This window comes from Aotus nancymaae, unplaced genomic scaffold, assembly GCF_030222135.1.
Source record: "Aotus nancymaae isolate 86718 unplaced genomic scaffold, 86718_ANA_hifiasm-v0.15.2.pri h1tg000040l, whole genome shotgun sequence".
In the NCBI taxonomy this organism is placed as follows: Eukaryota; Metazoa; Chordata; class Mammalia; order Primates; family Aotidae; genus Aotus; species Aotus nancymaae.
Genome location: NW_026988454.1, coordinates 114,386,006 through 114,407,458, shown reverse-complemented (window position 1 = coordinate 114,407,458; position 21,453 = coordinate 114,386,006). Strand labels below are relative to the sequence as shown.

Here is a 21,453-nt window from a genome sequence, read left to right as displayed (position 1 = left end):
AATAGCCTCTGCTCTTCACTCCTCCCTCTTGCTCATTTGGACATCAGGTCCCATCATTTTTCTTCTTTCTATCCATCTCCCTGCCATTGCCTCGGTTTGGGTCCTTGTTATTTTTCACCTGGACTAAGGAATGGCTTCTTCACTGATGTCCCGGTTCTGGCATCTGCCTTCTGACTTACCCACTGCATTGTTGGCAAAATAATCTTTCTAAAATGAAATCTGATCATGTCATTAAAATACTTCTGCTGGATTACCTCAAATCTTCACTTTATATTGATACTTTGCTTCTATTGATGCCTCTTTACTTCAAACTCCTAATTAATTTATGAATTTTATGATGGTATTTGGACTTTTTAAGTGTTATCTTGATCTGTTATTTTATCTTTTCTTCTTTGAACTCATGTATAATAAAAAACATGCTCATATTTTCTTGTTCTGTATCTTAAACTAATTTTGAAGAATTTCCTTGTTATGTGTATGTGTATGTGCATATGTGTGTGATACTTTTATGTTGGGTTCATTGACACAAGCTCTGCTTCTTTGTTTTTCTTCAAAACACTTCTCTATAATATGTTCACATTGCAGGATGCATCTCCTTTTATCTTGCTCATGTGTAAATTACTCTGATGCACAGTAGGTGACTTCTTGACTCCTCTGTCTCCATATCTGACACTACTTCAATCTTTACCAGGATAAGGTTTTGAGGTCTGGTATTTTGTGCTCTATCTACTTTTCTGCAATATATGGGAAGAGCAGGAACAAGAGGAGCTCTGCAGCAGCACTGACACCTGGTATACTGGGCAAGCTCCCAGGAACAAATAGCCAGCATTCTCAACTCAATAGGATTTTCCTGAAAAATATTTAGCTGAAAAGAAGAAACTGAAGTGAATTTAATGAAGAGTTTTTTTTTTAATAAAGTTATAGGCAGGGCTAAAGGACCCAACAAGGCAAGCAACAGGATGCTGCAGGAGTGGAAAGCCATCGTGATCTGTAGGTGGGGGGTGGGGGGTGGGGTGTGGAGTGGGAGGGGGGCAGCCCAGAGGCAGGAATTACTAGAGCCAGGGGCCAACTGAGGCACGAGAGGGAATGCCTAACAGGAACTGCAGTCAGAGAAAAGCAGCCACTGCCAGGAATGTGACCATGCAGGGAGAGAGAATGAATACATCTCCTCATCTCTGTATCCTCCCACTCTCTAATCTCCTGCCAATGACTCCCATTGGAATATTCCAACTGGAAGCCAGAGTCAAGACAGTCTGCAGAAGCCAGCTTTTTGGAGCAGAGAGTAGGATGTGGAAGAACAGAGAATAACTCCAATGGGTGATAGGGGGCAAATGGGGGCAACCCACTCACCCGTGCTCAGCTCTCTGATATTGAGATTTTGTTAAATGCATGGGTTTACTCCATTTTTGTGGGCTGTATATGCCAATGGCAGATGTCTTAAGGTTCTGGGTTGTTTCTTTGACTCCAGGTATAGCCCTAGCGGCTTCATTTCTACCAGAAAGAGGCAGTTTCACTGTTCCCTCTCCCCACTTCACAATGTATCCCTAACATCCAATTCTCAAATCCATCAGTTAGATGTGGAAAAACAAACTAATTGTTGTATTTTGCTTCTTTCTAGATTTCTAGGTATTAGTGACATTTCTGAAGATTTTGTCTACTCTATAGTATGGTTATGGGGAACAGAAAAAGAGAATAAACTTTAGGATCTGTGCCCTGCTACTACAGTCTATTCCATTTCAGAATTTTTGATTTCTTTCCTTTAATAGTTTTGGATTGTCTCTTTTCTCATTTTCTTACAACTAAAGTGATTTCAATGTTTTGTTAGATGCTGAAAATTTTCTACAATTTATTTATGAGGTAGGTGAGAAATCCCACTAGTGTTTTTCTATGGATGAGCATCTGATAGACTGTTTTTCTTATTCATATAATAAAATAATATAATATAATAATATTTGATAATATGATACTGCTATCTCATACTAATATATTATCAAAGTACTTCATAAAGGTTTTTAAGGTTTGTATAATATTTATATAGATTTATAATAGTTTATTATCCACTTTATTATTGTTTATCATCTATACTGTTTCCATATTGTTTTTTGCTACTCTGTATACAACTGCCATCAGCAGCCTTATACCTTTTGCTTTTTTCTGTGCTTCAAGTTATTTTTATATGACACAGTCGTAGAAATACCGTAAGTGCCGTAAAAGTTTGGCTTTGCCTGGTTATTTAAAGTTCCTTACCCAGTTTTGTATATTTTCCTAGTTTCCTGGCAGCCTCTGACAGTCAGATGAAATTCTTTGGTTTTTTGGTGAGTCACAAGGTGGATGAGTCTCGGGCACACCTTCACCAAGTGCTGGACACAGATGCCAACTGTACATGCTCATCCTTATTAACTGTTTATGTTTCTGATGTGAGTCACCATCTGTTTCCTAGCATCACTTGAAACCTGCATGCATAAATGGAAGCGTCCAATGCAGAAGCTTAAGAGAAGCTGGCTAACCCTAACAGGAACCAATGAACATGATTTAAAGTTTTTGTTTGTTTGTTTGTTTTTTTCAGAGTCTCACTCTGTTTCCCAGGCTTTAGTGTAGTGGCATGATCTTGGCTCACTGAAACTTCCACTTCCTGAGCTCAAATGATCCTCCAGTCTCAGCCTCCTGAGTAGCTGGGATTGCAGGCGTGAGCCACCGTGCATGGCTATTTTTTGTATTTTTTATAGAGACAGAGTTTTGCCATGTTGTCCAGGCTGGTCTTGAACTCCTGAGCTCAAAATGATCCACCCACTTCCCCCTCCCAAAGTTCCGGAATTACAGGCATGAGCTACTGCACCCAGCCAATTTACAGTTTAAAAAAACTGGGATTCTGGAGGAAACTGAGGGCTTCCCCAAACATGAGTAGGTAGTTCTGGAACATGGAGAGTCAGGCTGATTGTCAAAAATTTGATCTACTGACCTGAGATAATGTATTTCCTACTGCTAGAGAGGCTGCCTCTAGAAAATCCCTGTTAAAATGTACACTTGGGATGATGAAAACCACATCTTTAGTCTTCTCCTTCCCCCTTCTTCTTATTTCTTCCATTTTTCCCTCTCCCTCCCCTTCCCCTTCTTCTTTTTCTTCCTTTTCCCCTTCCTTTTCCTTCTCTCCCCCTCCTCCTCTTCCTCCTTCTTCTTTTTTCTTCCTCCTCCCCCTGCCTTCCCTCCCCCTTCCCCTCCTCCTCCTCCTCTTCCTTCTTCTTATTCTTCTCTTCCCCCTCCCCTCCCCCTTAATGAAGAGTATTTTTTTTTTTTTTTTTTAAGCGAAGGTACAGGCAGGGCTAAAGGACCCAACAAGGCAAGCAACAGGGAGCTGCAGGAGTGGAAAGACATCGTGATCCATAGGCCTGAGGAGGCAGGATGCCAGAGAAGGGAATTACTCCCCCCTGCCCCCCTCCTCCCTCTTCCATTTCTCTCCCTCCTCCCATCCCCTCGCCCTCCCATCCTCCTCCCCTCCTCCCCTTCCTACTCCTCCTTCTTCCCCTCCCCTCCTCCCTTCCCCCTCTTCCCATCCCCCTTTCCTCCTCCCCCTCCTTCTCTCCTTTCCCCTTTCCCTCTTCTCTCTCTCCCCCTCCTCCCCCTCCTCCCCCTCCTCCCCCTCCTCCCATCTCTTTCCCCTCCTCCCATTCCCCTCCCCCTCCCCTCCTCCCATTCCCCTCCCCCTCCCCTCCTCCTCCTCCTCTTTCTCCTCCTCCTCCTTCTTCTTCTTCCTCTTCTACTTTTTGCTAGAGATGATGACCAGCCTTTTGCCTGTCCAATGAGGACAGACAGGAATACCTGGAAAGTATGATATAGTTAAAAGAGCCTTGAATCAGGAGTCAAAAGAGAATTTGATTCTTCCAATAACTTGAGGTATGACCTTGAGAAAACCACTTAACATTCGAATCACAAATTCCTCTTTGATGAAAGAGGAAAAATTATACCTTCTATGCCTACCTCACAAAACTATTTTGACATTAAGATGAAAGTTACACGAGCATAACTCATTTTACTGCACTTTGCTTTATTGCAATTTATAGATATTGCATTATTTTTATTTTTATTTTATTTTTTACAAATTAAAGGTTTGTGGTAACCTTGCATTGAGCATATATACTGGTGCCATTTTTCCAACAGTATGTGCTCACTTAGTGTCTCTGTGTCACATTTAGGTCATTCTTATATTTCAAACTTTTTCATATTATATCTGTTATGGTGATCGTTGAACAGTGATCATTTATGTTACTATTGTAATTGTTTTGGGGTGCCACAAACACCCATATTAGCTGGTGAACTTAAGATTGTGTGTATTCTGACTGCTCCACTGACCAGCTATCTCTCGCCCTATTTGAGGCCTCCCTATTCCCTGAGACACAACAGTATTAAAATTAGGCCAATTAATAACAGTCCTACCAGTTGGCTGGGTTCAAGTAAGAGAATCACAATCTCACCTTTGGGCTGTGTCAAGAAATAAGAGTCACAATCCCACCTGATGGCTCCGTATAGGCTGGAGAGACACAATCTTTCCTGTGACCCTTGTCCATGTATGAGTTTCACAATCTTACCTGTTGATTAGGTCCAGATATTAGAGTCAACATCTCTCCTGTTGGCTGGGTCCAGGGAAAGGAATAACAATCTCACCTTTGGTCTGGGTCCAGAAATGAGAATCACAGTCCCTCCTGTGAGACTGGTGTTACTGTGGGAACACTTCTAAGTGTGCATGTGAAAGGAAGAGTTGCTTGTCCCTCACTTTAAATCAAAAGCTAGAAAGAATTAACCTTAATGAGGAAGACATGTGGAAGCTGAGACAGGCTGAAAGCCAGTTAGCCAGCTTGTAGATGCTAAGAAAATGTTCTTGGAGGAAATTGAAAGTGACGCTCTAGTGAACACTTGAACGATAAGAATGCAAAACAGACTTACTGCTACAGGGAAAGTTTGAAAGATCTAGATAGATCAAACCAGCCACAACATTCCCTTAAACCAAAGCCTAATCCAGAGCAAGACTCTAACTCTCTTCAATTCTATGAAGGCTGGGAGAAGTGAGGAAGCTGCAAAAGAGAAATCTGAAGCTAGCAGAGGCTGGTTCATGAGGTTTAAGGAAAGAATCTATTTCCATAACATGAAAATGCAAGGTGAGGCAGCAAGTGCTGATAGAGAAGCTGCAGCCAGTTAGCCAGAAGATCTGGATGAAGGTGGCTACACTGAACAATGGATTTTCAATGGAGACAAAAGAGCCTTCTATTAAAGAAGATGACATCTTGGACTTTCATAGCTGAAGAGAATTCAGTAACTGGTCTCAAAACTTCAAAGGACAGGCTGACTCTCTTATTAATGCAGTTGATGACTTTGCATAGAAGCCAATGCTCATTTAGCATTCTGAAAATCCTAGGGCCCATAAGAATTATGCTAAATCTGCAATGCTTATGCTCTATAATTTTAATTCTATGGAATAACAAAACCTGGATGATAGCACATCTGTTTATAGCATGGTTTACCGAATATTTAAGCCCAGTGTTGAGATCTTCTGCTCAGATGAAAAGATTCCTTTCAAAATATTACAGCTCATAGCAATGAGTAATGCATTTGGTCACTCATAGAGCTCTGATGAAAATGTACAAGGAGATTAATGTTACTTTTATGCCTGCTAAGATAACATGCATTCTGTAGCTCATGAATTAAGGAGTCATTTTGACTTTAAAGTCTTATTATTTAATACATTTTGTAAGTCTATAGCTGCCATAGACAGTGGTTCCTCTGATAGATCTAGGCAAAGTAAATTGAAAATCTTCTTCAAAGTATTTGTCATTTTATCTTATTTTATTTGTGAGACAGAGTTTTGCTCTCGTTGCCCAGATTAGGTGCAATGGTGCGATCTGCCTCCCAAGTTCAAGTGATTCTCCTGCCTCAGCCTCCCAAGTAGCTGGGATTACAGGCACTCAAAGCCACACCCAGATTTTTTTTTTTTTTTTAAGTAGAGACAGCATTTCACCATGTTGGCCAGGCTGGTCTTGAACTCCTCACCTCTGGTGATCACCCACTTGGCCTCTCAAAGTGCTGGGATTACAGGTATGAGCCACTGCACCTGGTGGATTTGTCATTTTAGATGCCATTAAGAATATTCATGATTCGTGGGAGGATATCAAAATATCAACATTAATTGGAATTTGAAATAAGTTGATTCCAACCCTCATGAATGACTTTGAGGGTTTAAGACTTCAGGGAGGGAGATGGTAATGTAAATATGGTGAAACTAACAAGAGAGCTAGAATTAGAAGTGAAGCATGAAGATATGAGTGAATTGCTGCAACCCCATGAAAAACTTTAGTAGATGAGAAGTTGCTTCTTATGGATCAGAAAAGGAAGCAGTTTCTTAAGGTGGAATCTACTGCCAGTGAAGATGCTGTGAACATTGTCAAAGTGTCAACAAAGAATTTAGAATATTACATTATTAGTTGATAAAGCAACAGAAGGGTTTGAGAGGATTGATTCCAATTTTAGAAGAAGTTCTGCTATCAAACAACATAACATGCTACAGAGAACTCTTTAATGAAAAGAAGAGTCAATCAATGTGGCAAACATCATTGTGGTCATATTTTAAGAAATTGCTTTAGCCACCCCAATCTTTAGCAACCACCACTATGATCAATCAGCAGCCATCAACATTGAGGTAAGACTTTCCACCAGGAAAAAGATTAAGACATGCTGAAGGCTTAGATGATTGTTAACAATTTTTAGCAATAAAATATTTTTAAGGAAGGTATGTACTTTTTTTAGACATAATGCTATTGTTGCACACTTAATAGAGAACAGTATAGTGCACTCACAACTTTCACACTAGGAAACAAAAAAATTCTTTTGACTTGTTTTATTGCAATCTTACATTATTATGGTGGTCTGGAACTGAACATACAGTATCTCCTAGGTATGCCAGTATGTGAAAATGCTCTGAAAAACTTAAACCCTATTCAAAGATCAGCTCTTTCACCAAGATCGCACCACTGCACTCCAGCCTGGGTGACAGAACAAAACTGAGTCTCAAAAAAAAAAAAAAAAAAAAAACCAACCAAACAAACAAAAAAACCCCAAAGATCAGCTCTTTCTTATTTTAAACAAGCCATATGACATACTTAAAAAAAAAAAGTGACCAGGCACAATGGCTCACTCCTGTAATCCCAGCACTTTGGGAGGCCGAGGCGGGTGGATCACAAGGTCAGAAGATCAAGACCATCTGGCTAACACGGTGAAACCCCATCCCTACTAAAAATACAAAAAATTAGCTGGGCGTGGTGGTGCACACCTGTAGTACCAGCTACTTGCGAGGCTGAGGCAGGAGAATCGCTTGAATCTGGGAAGCGGAGGTTGCAGTGAGCTGAGATTGCGCCACTGCACTCCAGCCTGGGCGACAAGAGCGATACTCTGTCTCAAAAAAAAAAAAAAAAAGTTGCAGATCTGGGTTCCTAAAGAGTAAACAGACAACAACTGTTTGTTTTATTTTTCATTTCCCTTCCATAATGTCTGTATTCAGACAGTAGGGATGGACTGAAGGGAAAGCAGTGGGATGTTAATGACAGACACTGAGATCTTCCACCCCTGAGATCATCTGAAGTGAATACCCACCTTCTGTCTGGGAATTTCTACAGCACTTTGTGAAATCTCACTTGAAATCTCAGTAATTCATTACAAAGCCTAATTATGCAAGTAGCAGCCGCAGACTGTCAGCTTACCAAGCTGGTGATTGAAATCCTTCTGGTTGGCTGATAAAGTTCTGTCTGGAGTTTTATTTACCTTTTCGATTACTGTGATTTGTGACTTCTATTTTAATACTTTTTTCTTTTTTCTTAAGGCAGAGGAGTTTAAGTTGTAGAGTTTTAAAAATTTCTTTGCAAAATTGTCATAAAATTGCTTGTCTCCATTGCTCTGTGTATGCGTGTGTGTGTGTGTGTGTGTGTGTGTGTGTATTTTTCAGTCAAGCAAATGTTTTTTTTTCTAAAGGAGCCAAACACCAAACATGTTCCAGCCTGCAGCTCAGATGTTTTTCTTTTGCCTGGTTTGTCTTACGTTCAGGAGCTGGGCCTGTGGTCAGTCAACTGTATGGCTTTTAGGTAGAGAAATTCTGTATAGAAATAGGAATAGATATTCTGAAATGAAATTGCTAACAAAGATGAGACTCAATTTGTGGAATCTGTAATTCTGGAATGTTTTCTGTCATGCTGATTTGATTGGCTTTGATTCTTAGAGTCTTACCATCTCTAGGGCGAAAGCCCCAGTCCAAGTTCCCAGCCCCTTGGGTGTGCCTCAGATCTCTCATACTGTAAATTCCCAGAGCTATGAGGGGCTGCGGGAAGGAAGCCATCCTTGTTCTGGCTGTTAGGACATTGCTCAGACATAAGGGACTCATTTTTTGCTTGTTGAACAAACACGTAGATTAACATCTTAAGTACCTTCTTCAGTTTTGGAAAGCAGACAGCAGAGAATGGGTTGGAGGGTTCGAAATGTTATTTCTTTATAGATCCAGCCATCCTACTGGTATACTTTGCTGTTCCTCTTTTTGCTCCAACCTCCCTGCCTTTTTTTCAAAATAAGGGAGAGAGAAAACAGTTTCTTAATTTTTATTTAAAAAAAAAATTCTAATACTTTTATATTTGGCATTTTTCACCTTAGGACATTTCAGTACTAATGTAATTGCTTTATTTTTCTTAATACGAATAACATGAAGTGACTTATTTTTAGGTTGGATGTTCTTGACAGGTAAGCCTTTTCTGAGATAAATGTCTATAATAAAAGTTTTTAGCTTAGGATATGTGAAACCAACATTTCAAACATTTGTTTTAGAGGCAAGAGTTACACTCCAGCTACCCCTGATGACCTGGGAGAGGGAGGTCAGAACCACTAGACACCTGTGGCTTTTCAACAGAAAATGAGGACGGTGGCTGTGGCGGATGGGAGGTGGGTGGGACAAAGATTAGATTTGAGCTACTGTTTTGCCACTACACGCTTTTACTTCTTCTAAACTTTCTGTTTCATAGAACTGGAAAAAAAGCTAATGACTATGGTTTAATGTCAACAACTCTGAAAGAAAAATAGTTTTATTCAAGCCCAGATTAAAACATGCCACTTAAATTAAAGAGCAAACAATTTTATAGGCTGAGTTTTTTAAAAAGTCAACTTTAAGAAATGTTTCTTCTTAAAAGAAATTAGATAAGGCTAAAAAATACACTAAAAATTAAAATCACACTGTTGCTGAAACATGGGAAAAGATAGCATGTTAGAGTCGTGATCCTCAGTTATTTTATTACAAGGTAGATTTGAGAAGTAAAGAAAATGTTAGAAACTTCTGGACTCTGAGCAGGAGCATAACTATCAAAAAAGGCTATCCTGCAAAATATAATGAAAGTCGCTTCCACTGAGAACACAAAGCCCTCATTTGGACATAACAGAAATGTAATTTTAGTAATAATCAAAAGCATTTTTGATAAAAATTAATATTTAAAATGGAAAGCAAAATGACAATTTAGTAAACACATTTTCAACATATTACATTAAAATTTTAAGCAAACAGAATGCGTTTCATCCTGATTTGCAGAACTCAGCTGATCATACAACTTCCTTTATAAAAAATCTGCTTGAGTTTCTGAGCTGACTACTGCTAACATTATGAAAGTTTGTTGTCTGTATCATTCCCTAAATCATTTTTTAGATTTAGTTTTAGTTAAGAAAAAGAACATTCTGTATGATGAGAATTTTGAAAGATAAAATCAACTTGATTCAGAAAAACATGGAGTCTTAGGTTTCATGAGCGTTATGTCATCAAATTCGTCAATGGCTTTAATGTTTTCCAATTTTGATTATTTTGTCCAAAGCAGTAATTGCATTGGTGGTAATTCTGATAGGTCAGTTTGATGATTTTTATACCATAATTTTCATCTGTTTGAATAACTTAGGAATAAAGAATGAAAATATGGCTGGAAATTTTACTTGAAATTGTGTGTCCCCTCTGTGTTGCTACAAAATACATTTAAAGTGATGAGTAACAAAGTGGCCTCCTTGTGCAAGAACTACAAATGTTTGGACAGCTGTATTAATAATAGGCCGAGATAGGCAATATGAAATATTTTAAATAATCATTGGATTTCTGTGAAATTTTAGCTAGGCAAGTATTTCAATGGAGGAAACATGATCGGAAAATGCATTTTGCCAAGTCTTTAAAGTAATGACATTGTTTCCTGTGGAATTATGCATGATAGGGCTAGAGTTCTTCTTGGCTGAAAATGGTTAAATAGCAAATATAAACCATTGTGATTGCTTCTGGCCTTTGTTGATGACATTCAAGTCTTCTGAATCCTTTTATCTACAAGTGAAGAAACAGCAAATAGCTTTCAGGGATGATCTCAAGTGAAGATTAAAAAAATAACGTTATTATTAAAGTGTAATATTAATCTTCTTAGCTTAGGTGAGTCGTCTATAGAGCACAGACCCAGATGCAAATTATTAGCTCTTCTGACACACCACCCCTCCATCCTTCCTCCCTACCTTCCTCTTCCTTTACTGAATATACTGTGTGCCGACCATGTGTCAAGCACTGTTCTAGGTGTCAAGAAATAGCTTAGTTTTGATATCAGTTCTGGTAGAATTAACGATAAGAGACCATGTGCAAGATCAGTTTTGAAGAAATCACCGGTTATCTATGAACATGTAGCTCCAGAGTTAGGTGAGAATGAGGAATAATAGGCCAAACCTCTTCAAAAGATATTTCTAGGCTGAGTTTGCCCATAGGAACCCCAGCTCATCTTCTACTTTAGCCACCCACACATTTCTCAGCCCTGCCTAACCCAGAGACTGAACCATCATTCCTGATCCCTGAACACAGGCTGTTATTTATTGTATCCATTCAGGCAAGGTGAAATCTGGCAGGCAGTACCTACCTTTGGAGGGATTCCCATGTTAGGAGTGACATGCAAGCCAATAGCAGAGGGTGGGGAATATCTCAGCAATTGCCTGTGTCTCCCAATGCTTCCTGTGCTGTCACTACAGCCTCCTAGAGAATGAAGTCAATGGGAGGCCACAGGACACCACCTCTGGAGCAGAGAGATCTTAGTAGACAGCATGGAAGGCAGCCCAGTCTCACAGGTGAACTGACTGGGTCTGCAGTGGCATGGAACCTATGAAAGCTCCAGGTTGGAGACATTTTGCCTTTTTATTTATTTTTGTAGAAACAAGAAAGTCAGCTGTGTGGAAGACAATGACTCATACACTTGTGCTGTACTACTTGGTGTTTCTTTTGCCCACAGAGTCCTGTAGAACACTGTACCAGGTAAGAAAAGGGGAAGGGATGGAGGATGAACTGGTGGGGAAAGCAAATGGACAATAAAATCTGTCAGGTAATCAGCTCTTGGTCACCAGAGAGCTGAAGTGTAGAGAAGAGATGGTGATAGAGTGGCCCAGCCAGAAGCAATTGTAACTACAGCTAACCAAAACCCACTTTAGTCAATAGCTACACATTGTTTTTCTCTCAAAATTTTACCATGAGTTCCTGAGATGCAATGAGGCTCAAGTGATTTAAGAGTAACAAACACTTTGTTCTGTATCATCTGATAGTGAATGTTTCAGTTGCTTATAATCAGGGTGGTACCATTTCCTGGTGGCACTTGAAAATGTGGGGGTGGTAAGTGTTGTCACAATGACCAGGAGGTATTAGTGGCATTTAGAGGCAGGGTGTAGGAATGGTCTGGCAAAATGAAGCATTGTCCCATTCAAAATGGCAATAGCATCTCCTATAAGAAACCTGATAGTGAACACCATGAATGGGCTAGAAGGAGCAATGAGCAACTCAGGCAATAGTTAAGCAAGGTCTCACTGGGACGGAGTTTGTGGCAATGCACTGTTTTAAATTTTGTAGGACGGGGCCCTATGGCTCTTTCTGAAATATTTTCCCTCACACCATAAGTCATTTTAATTTCCCTGTTAGGTACTCATTAAAATAAGGTGTGGAGGAGCACTGAGAGAGAATACATGAGAACATTTTGAGCATCTTCTGAAGAGAGTACAATTATTTGACCACAAGTTCTGGAAGGGAGCTTTGAGATTGACTGGCGAAGCTCCACTCCCTTATTTTGCGGTTGGGGAGATGGAGACCCATGGTGTGGGACGTGATTTGCTTGAGGTACATACTTATTCAGTTACAGGGCCAAGGCCAGAACCCCTGTTTTCAGATTTTCAGCTCTTGATCTTTCCATTTTAATGTATGTCTTCTTAACAAGAGCTTCCTTAGGAAAAAACGACTTTGGAAGTTCCTTCCGAGAGTTTTTCAAATGATATTTACATTACCCTCAAGTTAGTTTGCCTTTGCTTAGAAATCTTCTCCATGGCTCCCCTTCCCTGCTAATACTAAACAGGTACCTGGTTTCTGGGAGAAGTTAGAAACTCTTGGAAAGACCATTTCCTGAAGACTATCCAACCCTACAGCTTGTTCCTATTTCCTCCTTTCATTGTGTTTCCACATTCACGCTTTTCTACAAGACAGAATGTGGACAGAAGGCAGAGCATGGGAGATTGGCCTTGTTTCTCTTGATCACTGGGATTTACCTTACTGGGAACATTCTATCCTTCTCTTCTCATTAGACAAGTTGCTGGGTGCTGAGCTGCTTATGCTGCTGGCTCCTGACCTGCCTATGCACCCAGGCAGCTCAGCAGGTTGAGCAGGTGGCAGGTTTGCAAGTACCTTTTTTTTCACCGTATTAGGTTGGGGACTGTTGATATCCAAAGCTAAAGTGATATATACTGGATGCTACACTAGAAATGAAATAACCAGAGGAGTATGTGATGTCCTTTGGCAATTTAGATGGGAAGAAATTAATCAGGTCCTTCCCTTAAGGAAGCAGAGTTTTCAGAACTCCAGGTAAACAGAATATCATGGCTTTCTGTCCACATACATGATAAATATAATGTGACTTGACTAGAGTTTGTTTAATGGACCAAGTATCATCCAGAGGTGTTGACTTATAACCGCATTTATCACAGTATATTGAAGACCATGGTCTTATCAAGGTGGGTTTTGAGTAGCTTGAGATGCCTGTATTTCCTTCCACTCATCCCCTCTGCCTGTTGCACTTGGACACAGGCTGGCTGTTTAGAAAAAGCAGTATTGTAAGAATTAGGAGAGCTAAGTTCTAGTCCTAGCTGTAAGAGGAATTTCCTGCATGGCCTTGTGCAAATCACCGCAATACCAAGTCTCATTTTCCTTAACTATAAAATAAGAGGGCTGGATTGGATGATTATAAAGTCTTGCAAAATTCTGAAACTATTATTTTAGTGTTCTTGTTTCGTGCAAGAACTTTAATTCTTCCACCTATAAAATAAGACTTGATTCTCTGGACTGTAAAATGAAAAGTCATCTTCTGTCAGTTGATTTCATGGATATGAATCCTCAGTGATACTTTCTTGACGTTGGAGAGACCTCAATAGCTTAATTCAGATTCTCCTCAAGTTCTTATTTGATAGAGAAAAGAGGGAATATTCAGCCTTGTTTCTTGATAACATATAGAGAAGTAAGGTTGTGATGAAGAACCCCATGAGTTGGCATGAACCCCAAGAGTTAGTCACAGAACTGCATCAGTGAATTTCCAATTTCTTCCTCAATGGCTTAGAACTTAGAACTCACGTTGGATTAATGGGGCCAAGGCTCTGCTCAGCCACTAGGAAACACTATTCTGGTGCAGAAACAAGAAAACTGTCTTTCTCTCTTTCCTCACACACACATACACACATGAACATATATGTCAGTATATATATGCATATTAAAATGTATAAATGCATACACACATATGTATAAGACACTGAACTAGCTACTTGGAGGAATATAACGAAGCACAATACACAGTCTATGTTCTTAAGGAACTTGTAATTTAATCAAGGAGTTAATATGTTTCTATAAAAAATATTAGATAGCAAAATGGCAGATCAGGTGAGAATACACTGAACATTGAATGTGTGTATGGCTGCATGGCCGATGATTCCTATAGGAGCCAGAAGAAAAGATGTATCATTATAGAACTGGATCAGGAAAGACCTCTTGAAAGGGGGAAACTTGAGCTTTGTATGTAATCGACATTCAGTAAGTTTATTTTCAGAATAATAACAGTAGTAAACTCTTAAATAGACTTATAGTATTCTTAGAGCCCACTCCTAGTGCTTTTCATAGATGAGCTCATTTATTCCTCATAAAAATGCTCTAGGGCAAGTATCATACAATTATAGCTCTGTAGTTCCTACTCTACTTTATGGAAGAGGGAAACTGAGGCTCAGGGAGATGAACTTTCCCAAGGTCTCAGATATTGATGTTGAGATTTGAACCCAGGTTGTCTGCTCCCGGAGTACATCCCTTGACCACTATGTGACACTTTCTCAGTGAAGGGTCAGGTGGTCTCGATGGATGGGACAAAGACGCGGTTCTAATCAGGAGTAACGGAGATCCTCACAGTATGGGGGAGCTAGGTTTTGGGGGAGTCCTAAGGAAAAAGAATACAATATTATAAATACAAAACTAAGGGGAAAGTGAACATTTATTTAGAATGAGAAAAGGAGTCATAACAAATTTCGAATTTAGAAATTCTGGATAGTATTATTTAGCATTTATTCAGTAATAAAACAATATTTTTATTAATGAGATGCCCACCTTTTAGTTCCTACATTTTTGACTGCATACTTGCATGATCTTATGATTTTTTTCTATAGAGAGAATAGAAATATTGTTTAGTCTTTCCTCTAGGATTATTGATTAAATTTGTTTCTTATTATTGGTAGTTTAGAAAAGTATCTTTCAGTTTCTAATTTATTATTAGTAATTTCATGTAAACATGACTGTTGTCAAATTTGGGAAAATTCTATCCAATTTATTTCACATATAAGCTGCAAGATATCAGGAAACTTAGAATTCTCTTGTTCTGTGAATAATTGTAAATGTTCTTAGAACTGATGTCACTTACGTGTTGATGTTCTCATTGTAATGCAGAAGTGACTGGAAACTACGTAAGTATATCCTACTAAATCCAAACTGAATGTATCCGCAGCGTAACTCGTCCACATTCCGTAAATAGATACAGCTTCTCTAGTGATACTCAAAATGAGGAAGAGTACGAAGGAGGCAGAATTGAAATGGTAAAAAATGATGATCTTAACAGATGACAGGCGGTTAAAACATTTTGCTTTTGAGAATTTAATAAAATATATGATCATGTGAACATGTGAGATGATCTGCTCATTAAGCATGAGAGGAGAGCAATATGCTCATTGCTAGATCCTCTCCCAGAGCTTTAAAAGGTCCTATATGAGTGAGGGACTTGAGGCTTAACCTTCATCAAGTTCCTGTTGAAACCACCTCTGCTTGTAACATGTTTCCTGGATAGAATATAGACCCTTCTTACTGGAGAGAGGAGCGCTCCTACTAAGTAGCAATGGGAGAGAAAGTGGTCCAGGCTGAAGGGAAAATGGGGTCATGGAGGGGCCATAACTCATGGACTCAGCATTGGGTGGGCTATTCTGATATCATAGTTAATTTAACTGTGGTTGTTTGTGACTAAAGTGAGCAGTTGGGCTGGCATATCAACAATTGATTTTGATATGAATTTTGATTTTCCCTTTCTAGGCTACCAGCAAAAGCAAGGAGAAGGTGCATGCCAGGCCACATGGTATGTTGGCAGCAGTTACTTATCACATGGAAGTTTTACTGTCCATCTATTGAAACAGAGGACCATTCTCAGCCCTCTGTCTTATGGCATGGCAAGTGGAATCCTTGATGACTTGCATGTGGACTCTGATTTTTTTTCCCTTCATATTAAATTGTATCTTTGTCTTTAGTTTTTTTCTTTTTGACTTTTATTTTATGTTTGGGGATACACATGCAGGTTTGTTACATTGGTAAATTGCATGTCACTGGGGTTTGGGGTACAAATGATCCCACCCAGGTAGTGAGCATAGTACCAGGTAGCAAATTGTACCTTTCACCCAAGCCCTGTTCCTCTCTCCTCCCAGCACCCTCTGCTCCATCCTTGTCTGAGAATTCTTTGCCGTAGATCCTTTGGATTGAGCCCATTCAAACTGGGCCAGTGGCTAGAACAGGTCTGAGAACTCATTGATGATGTGACTTATTATAGAGTTCCTGAGCTGAGAGGCCTTTTAGAGAACATTGGGAGCAGTTGATTCCAAACTAGAGCTGATCTGGGGAGCTTCAGGGGTCTGAAGAGGTATTTGGGGGTTCCTGGGAGGGCGTGAGTGACCTAGTGGACTGCATTGTGGGTTCGGCCCTCTCACTTCACCTGGGACAGTTCCACTTTTATCTATTTTATACACTAGAGTTCAGGATAAGATTTTGTTGGAAACAATAAAATTTTGTTGCTGAAATAGATGATGATCGCTGATCCATTTCAGTCTTCCTCCACTTTAGGAAGAAAAGACACTGATGTCTGCAGGATTTATGGGCTGTCACTGCAGTGACACCTTGGTGATTGGCCCAGTGGGCCCAGAGCCCAGACCTTCCCATCTAATATGGTCTCCTTTCATTTTCCCAGGTGTATGCGATGGTGTCTGTACAGATAACTCCCAATGCACTCAACCTTGCCCTCCAGATACTCAGGGAAATATGGGATTTTCATGCAGGAAAAAGACATGGCACAAGATCACTGACACCTGCCGGACTCTAAACGCCCTCAACATCTTTGAGGTAATATCTTCTCTTTTGCAATATGGATTCTAATGTGGGCTCTACGAGAACAGTGGAGCCTCCCATTAGCAGTGGGTATTGCCCTCAATAAGAGAGAGGATGAGCATGGGGCAGGGCAGCATGTAGGGATGATCGTAGGTGAATAGATAAGCACCCACTAGCCTTTCTATGCAAAAATCGCCTTCTAAACTTTGGGCATCTGAAAGTCTGTGCCCAGGGACTCCTGGCCATGTGAAGAAGCAGGCTGCAGGAGGGCCAGAAGGGGGTCCTCTAAAGCAAGGGTCAGCAAACTTCCGTAAAGTTCCAGAGAGAAATATTCTAGGCTTTGTGGGTCACATGGTCTCTGTTGTGCCTACTCAACTCTGCCATTGTAGCATGAAATCAGCTGTAGACAGTATTTAAATGAATGGGCTGGTTGCATTCCAGTAAAATCTTATTTACAAAACCCAGGCAAGCAGCCTGGGTCTATAGTTTGCCACCCCTGGTTCCCCTTAAAGTGTGGGGACCAGAGTCTGAATCTATGGGAGGAATTGTCTATTGTAGTTTTCAGTCTTAGTATTCTAGTTGATTCATCCAAATCTAGTTTCAAATTTCTATTTTTAAGATAGACTCATGTCTCATGATTTGCCCTTCATAAATATTACAAATAAGCTTAAATGGCACAAGATATTTCTATATATACAGGTTATCTGAAGTGATATGCTGAAGATAACAGTTGTTATTTGGGGAGAGGGGAGTTAAAGAGTAGGAAGATGGGAAGTAGGGACTTTTATTTGCTGGTTTGTACAACTTGGTATTGGTCAAGTTATTTGACAGCAGATATGACACTGAAAATGTAAAAGAGAAAAACACTATGTTAGGCTGTCCTAAGTTTTAGTAAAGGTATTTTTACATTTAACACAAAAATAAAAATTATAAAAAATTCTTTATTTTTGCCATATCTTAGGAGGATTTATATTCGGTTCAGCCATTTGCAGAGAATGTAAAAATAAATGTATATCATGGAAAGCCTGACACCATAACAGATATATTACTACAAAAGTGTCCCACAGATTTGTCCTGTGTAATTAAAAACATTCAGCAGTCTCCCCGGATACCAGGAAACATTGCCATAATTGTGCAGCTCTTACACAACATATCAACAGCAATATGGACAGGCGTTGATGAGGCAAAGATGCAGGTGAGTGTCCCTGAATACTTGGTAGGGCATTATCTCAGTGGGAAAGGAATACAGGTTAGTTGGAGTATTCTGTGAGCTTCTTAGGGACGAGAAACCATGTCTTTCACATCAGTATTTCTAATGTCTAGCAAAGCAAGTGTTCAATAAATCTTCATTAAAGAAAGGATGAATAAATGAACGGGAAAAGTAAACATATTTAATTAACAAATATTTATAGAGAGCAGCATTTACTTAGTACTGTAGTAAACGTTGGAGTATGATCTACCAATGTATCTTTTGGCTATGGAATACATTTAAGAAAAATTCTATGTTCTGGAGAAAGACTTTTCTTACTTTCATTTGTAAGTTAGCATAGGTTACTAAAATGGAAAATAATTGAATGCAAAGAAAACAGCCATACTTATCCACTGCAGATATGTGAAATAGAACTAGATCCATTTTGTTTGGTTTTGATCTTCAAAGCAAAGGATAGTAAAAGGTAGATTCAGACTCCAGGGTGAATTTCCAATTTAGTATGTTCTTGTACAACAGAGGTTAATCACATGATGGGTTCTCTGAGCAGAGTAAGCAAGTTGCTAGTCTTGCCTAGGTGTGATGTGGAGGGGATGATGAACATGAGCACGTGAAAGGCTACCCAGTGGGCTGGCTCACAAGAGGGCATTGCATAAATGGAGGAGGGCATGGTGAGGCAATTCCTTTGTAGCTCTATCATCTAAGTCAAACTTCAGTGTACCTGCAAGTCACCAGGGGAGTAAGATGCAGATTCTGATTCATTAAGTCTGGGTGTGGCCTAAGATTCTATATTGCTAAGAAGTTTCCAGAGTATGTCTCTGCTGCTGGTTTGAGGAGCACACTTTATAAAAGTGAGTGTTGAATGCGCTGGCAGTTTCAGAGAGTGGCTGAGTACTAATGCTGATTCTTCATTTGCAGAGTTACAGCACCATAGCCAACCATATTCTTAACAGCAAAAGCATCTCCAACTGGACTTTCATTCCTGACAGAAACAGCAGCTGTGTCCTGCTACACTCAGTCAACTCCTTTGCGAGAAGGCTGTACATAGATAAACATCCTGTTGACATATCAGATGTCTTCATTCATACTATGGGCACCACCATATCTGGAGATAACACTGAAAAAAATTTCACTTTTTCGATGAGAATTAATGATACCAGCAATGAAGTCACTGGGAGAGTGTTGATCAGTAGAGATGAGCTTCGGAAGGTGACTTCACCTTCTCAGGTCATCAGCATTGCATTTCCAACTATTGGGGCTATTTTGGAAGCCAGTCTTTTGGAAAATGTTACTGTAAATGGGCTTGTGCTGTCTGTCATTTTGCCCAAGGAACTTAAAAGAATCTCACTAATTTTTGATAAGATCAGCAAGTCAGAGGAGAGGAGGACACAGTGTGTTGGCTGGCACTCTGTGGAGAGCAGATGGGACCAGCAGGCCTGTAAAATGATTCAAGAAAACTCCCAGCAAGCTGTTTGCAAATGTAGGCCAAGCAAGTTGTTTACCTCTTTCTCAATTCTTATGTCACCTCATGTCTTAGAGAGTCTGATCCTGACTTACATCACATATGTAGGCCTAGGTATTTCTATTTGCAGCCTGATCCTTTGCTTGTCCATTGAGATCCTAGTCTGGAGCCAAGTGACGAAGACAGAGATCACCTATTTACGCCACGTGTGCATTGTTAACGTTGCGGCCACTTTGCTGATGGCTGATGTGTGGTTCATTGTGGCTTCCTTTCTTAGTGGTCCAGTGACACACCACAAGGGATGTGTGGCAGCAACATTTTTTGTTCATTTCTTTTACCTTTCTGTGTTTTTCTGGATGCTTGCCAAGGCGCTCCTTATCCTCTATGGAATCATGATTGTTTTCCATACCTTGCCCAAATCAGTCCTGGTGGCATCTCTGTTTTCACTGGGCTATGGATGCCCTTTGATCATTGCTGGTATCACGGTTGCTGCCACTGAACCTGGCAAAGGCTACCTACGACCTGAGGCCTGCTGGCTCAACTGGGACATGACCAGAGCCCTCCTGGCCTTCGTGGTCCCAGCTTTGGCCATCGTGGTAGTAAACCTGATCACAGTCACACTGGTGATTGTCAAGACCCAGCGAGCTGCCATTGGCAATTCCATGTTCCAGGAAGTGAGAGCCATTGTGAGAATCAGCAAGAACATTGCCATCCTCACACCACTTCTGGGACTGACCTGGGGATTTGGAGTAGCCACTGTCATCAATGACAGAACCCTGGCCTTCCACATTATCTTCTCTCTGCTCAATGCATTCCAGGTAAGTCCAAATGCTTCTGACCAAGTCCAAAATGAGAAAATTCATGAAGATGTTCTGTGATTAGGAGCTTGTGGCATTAGATTTCTATGTAAAAGCCAATATTTGGAATAGCATATAGAGTAGGGAATAAACTTTTGTTCCAGAAAGATGTGGATTTGGATCCTGATTCTTTCATTTACTAATAATGTGTAACATGATCTTGGACTATTTACTCAACTTTTTCAAGCCATATTTTTCTCATATATAAAATGAGTGCAATACTGTCCACATTATAGGGGTGTTTGGAAAGTGAAAATGGTGAATGGGAAAGCATCAAGTACTAAAATGATCTAAAGATCATAGACAGCCTAGTAATAGGCTGAGTTGTTATGGTTTAAAAATTAAGGAATAACATCTTCCCCAAAATTTAGGTATGTAACTGGAGGTACTAAAGTTTGGACATCTATTACATTTCCTTCCACTTAAAATTTTTAGCTACCATTGAATTTTTAGCTACAATTGGTAGCTAGAATTTTTAGCTACCAATTTTTCCTACCCTGGAGGCCAGGGGAGGGCACTGGGCAGTGCTGTGCTGGAGCTGCCTTGTACTGGGTCACAGGAGCTACCTATTATATTTTCAGGATTTTTCTGAGCTGGTTGTGAACACAGTCATCAGTAACAATTAAATCATATAGACTTGCAGTTAAACAAATTGGGTTAAAAGCAAAGGTGATGAATCCTCAGAACTCATCACTTCCTAATTATTTGTCTACCTTTCCTCTTGAGGTTCTTGCATCTATTGTGTCCGCATGGTGGAAACTTGGTACAATGATGTGCTACTGCCCATCTCTTCCTAAATCCATGCTCAGCGATGTCACAGGGCAAGATTTAAATAGGCCATGGTGGGTGTGATTATACAGATTGGCATGCACTACAAATGAGGAGAGCTTATTGCCATTTACTAGCATATCGCTGGATCAGGGAAACCTCTGTGTGAGGAGAGAGAGGAAACATGGATCTACTGAGATGGGAGACACAATTAACTGGGTGGAAAAAGCAGGAGAAGTGGAGTCTTAGGATAAGAAGAGATGGGGGCAGCAGAGGAGGCTGATGAAGCAGACAGAGGGGCGAGAATCTAAAACATATTGAGAGGCCTAGACTATTTTTTATAAGGAGTCTTATAAGAATGATAACTTTGTAACCTAATGGACCATGCCAACAGTCATATTTTTGTAGCAGATACAATAACAGATTTCAGTAATTACCTTGT

General features: G+C 40.0%; 1 protein-coding gene across 3 annotated transcripts in view; it reads left to right on the top strand.

The window, feature by feature from the left end:
- Positions 1-21,453, top strand: part of LOC105709646 (putative adhesion G protein-coupled receptor F2P) — a 45,428-nt gene that overhangs the window by 11,110 nt on the left and 12,865 nt on the right. For 2 of the 3 annotated variants that reach the window (XM_012441646.3, XM_012441644.3), the window contains exons 2-6: positions 11,229-11,329; positions 15,659-15,701; positions 16,581-16,732; positions 17,679-17,912; positions 18,843-20,204. In XM_012441646.3, coding sequence (XP_012297069.2) covers positions 11,258-11,329; positions 15,659-15,701; positions 16,581-16,732; positions 17,679-17,912; positions 18,843-20,204 — 1,863 coding nt within the window. In that variant the 5' untranslated portion in view covers positions 11,229-11,257. Of the gene's footprint in view, positions 1-2,332; positions 2,418-11,228; positions 11,330-15,658; positions 15,702-16,580; positions 16,733-17,678; positions 17,913-18,842; positions 20,205-21,453 lie in introns of those variants that run through there. The other variant, XM_012441645.3, reaches the window with a different exon arrangement.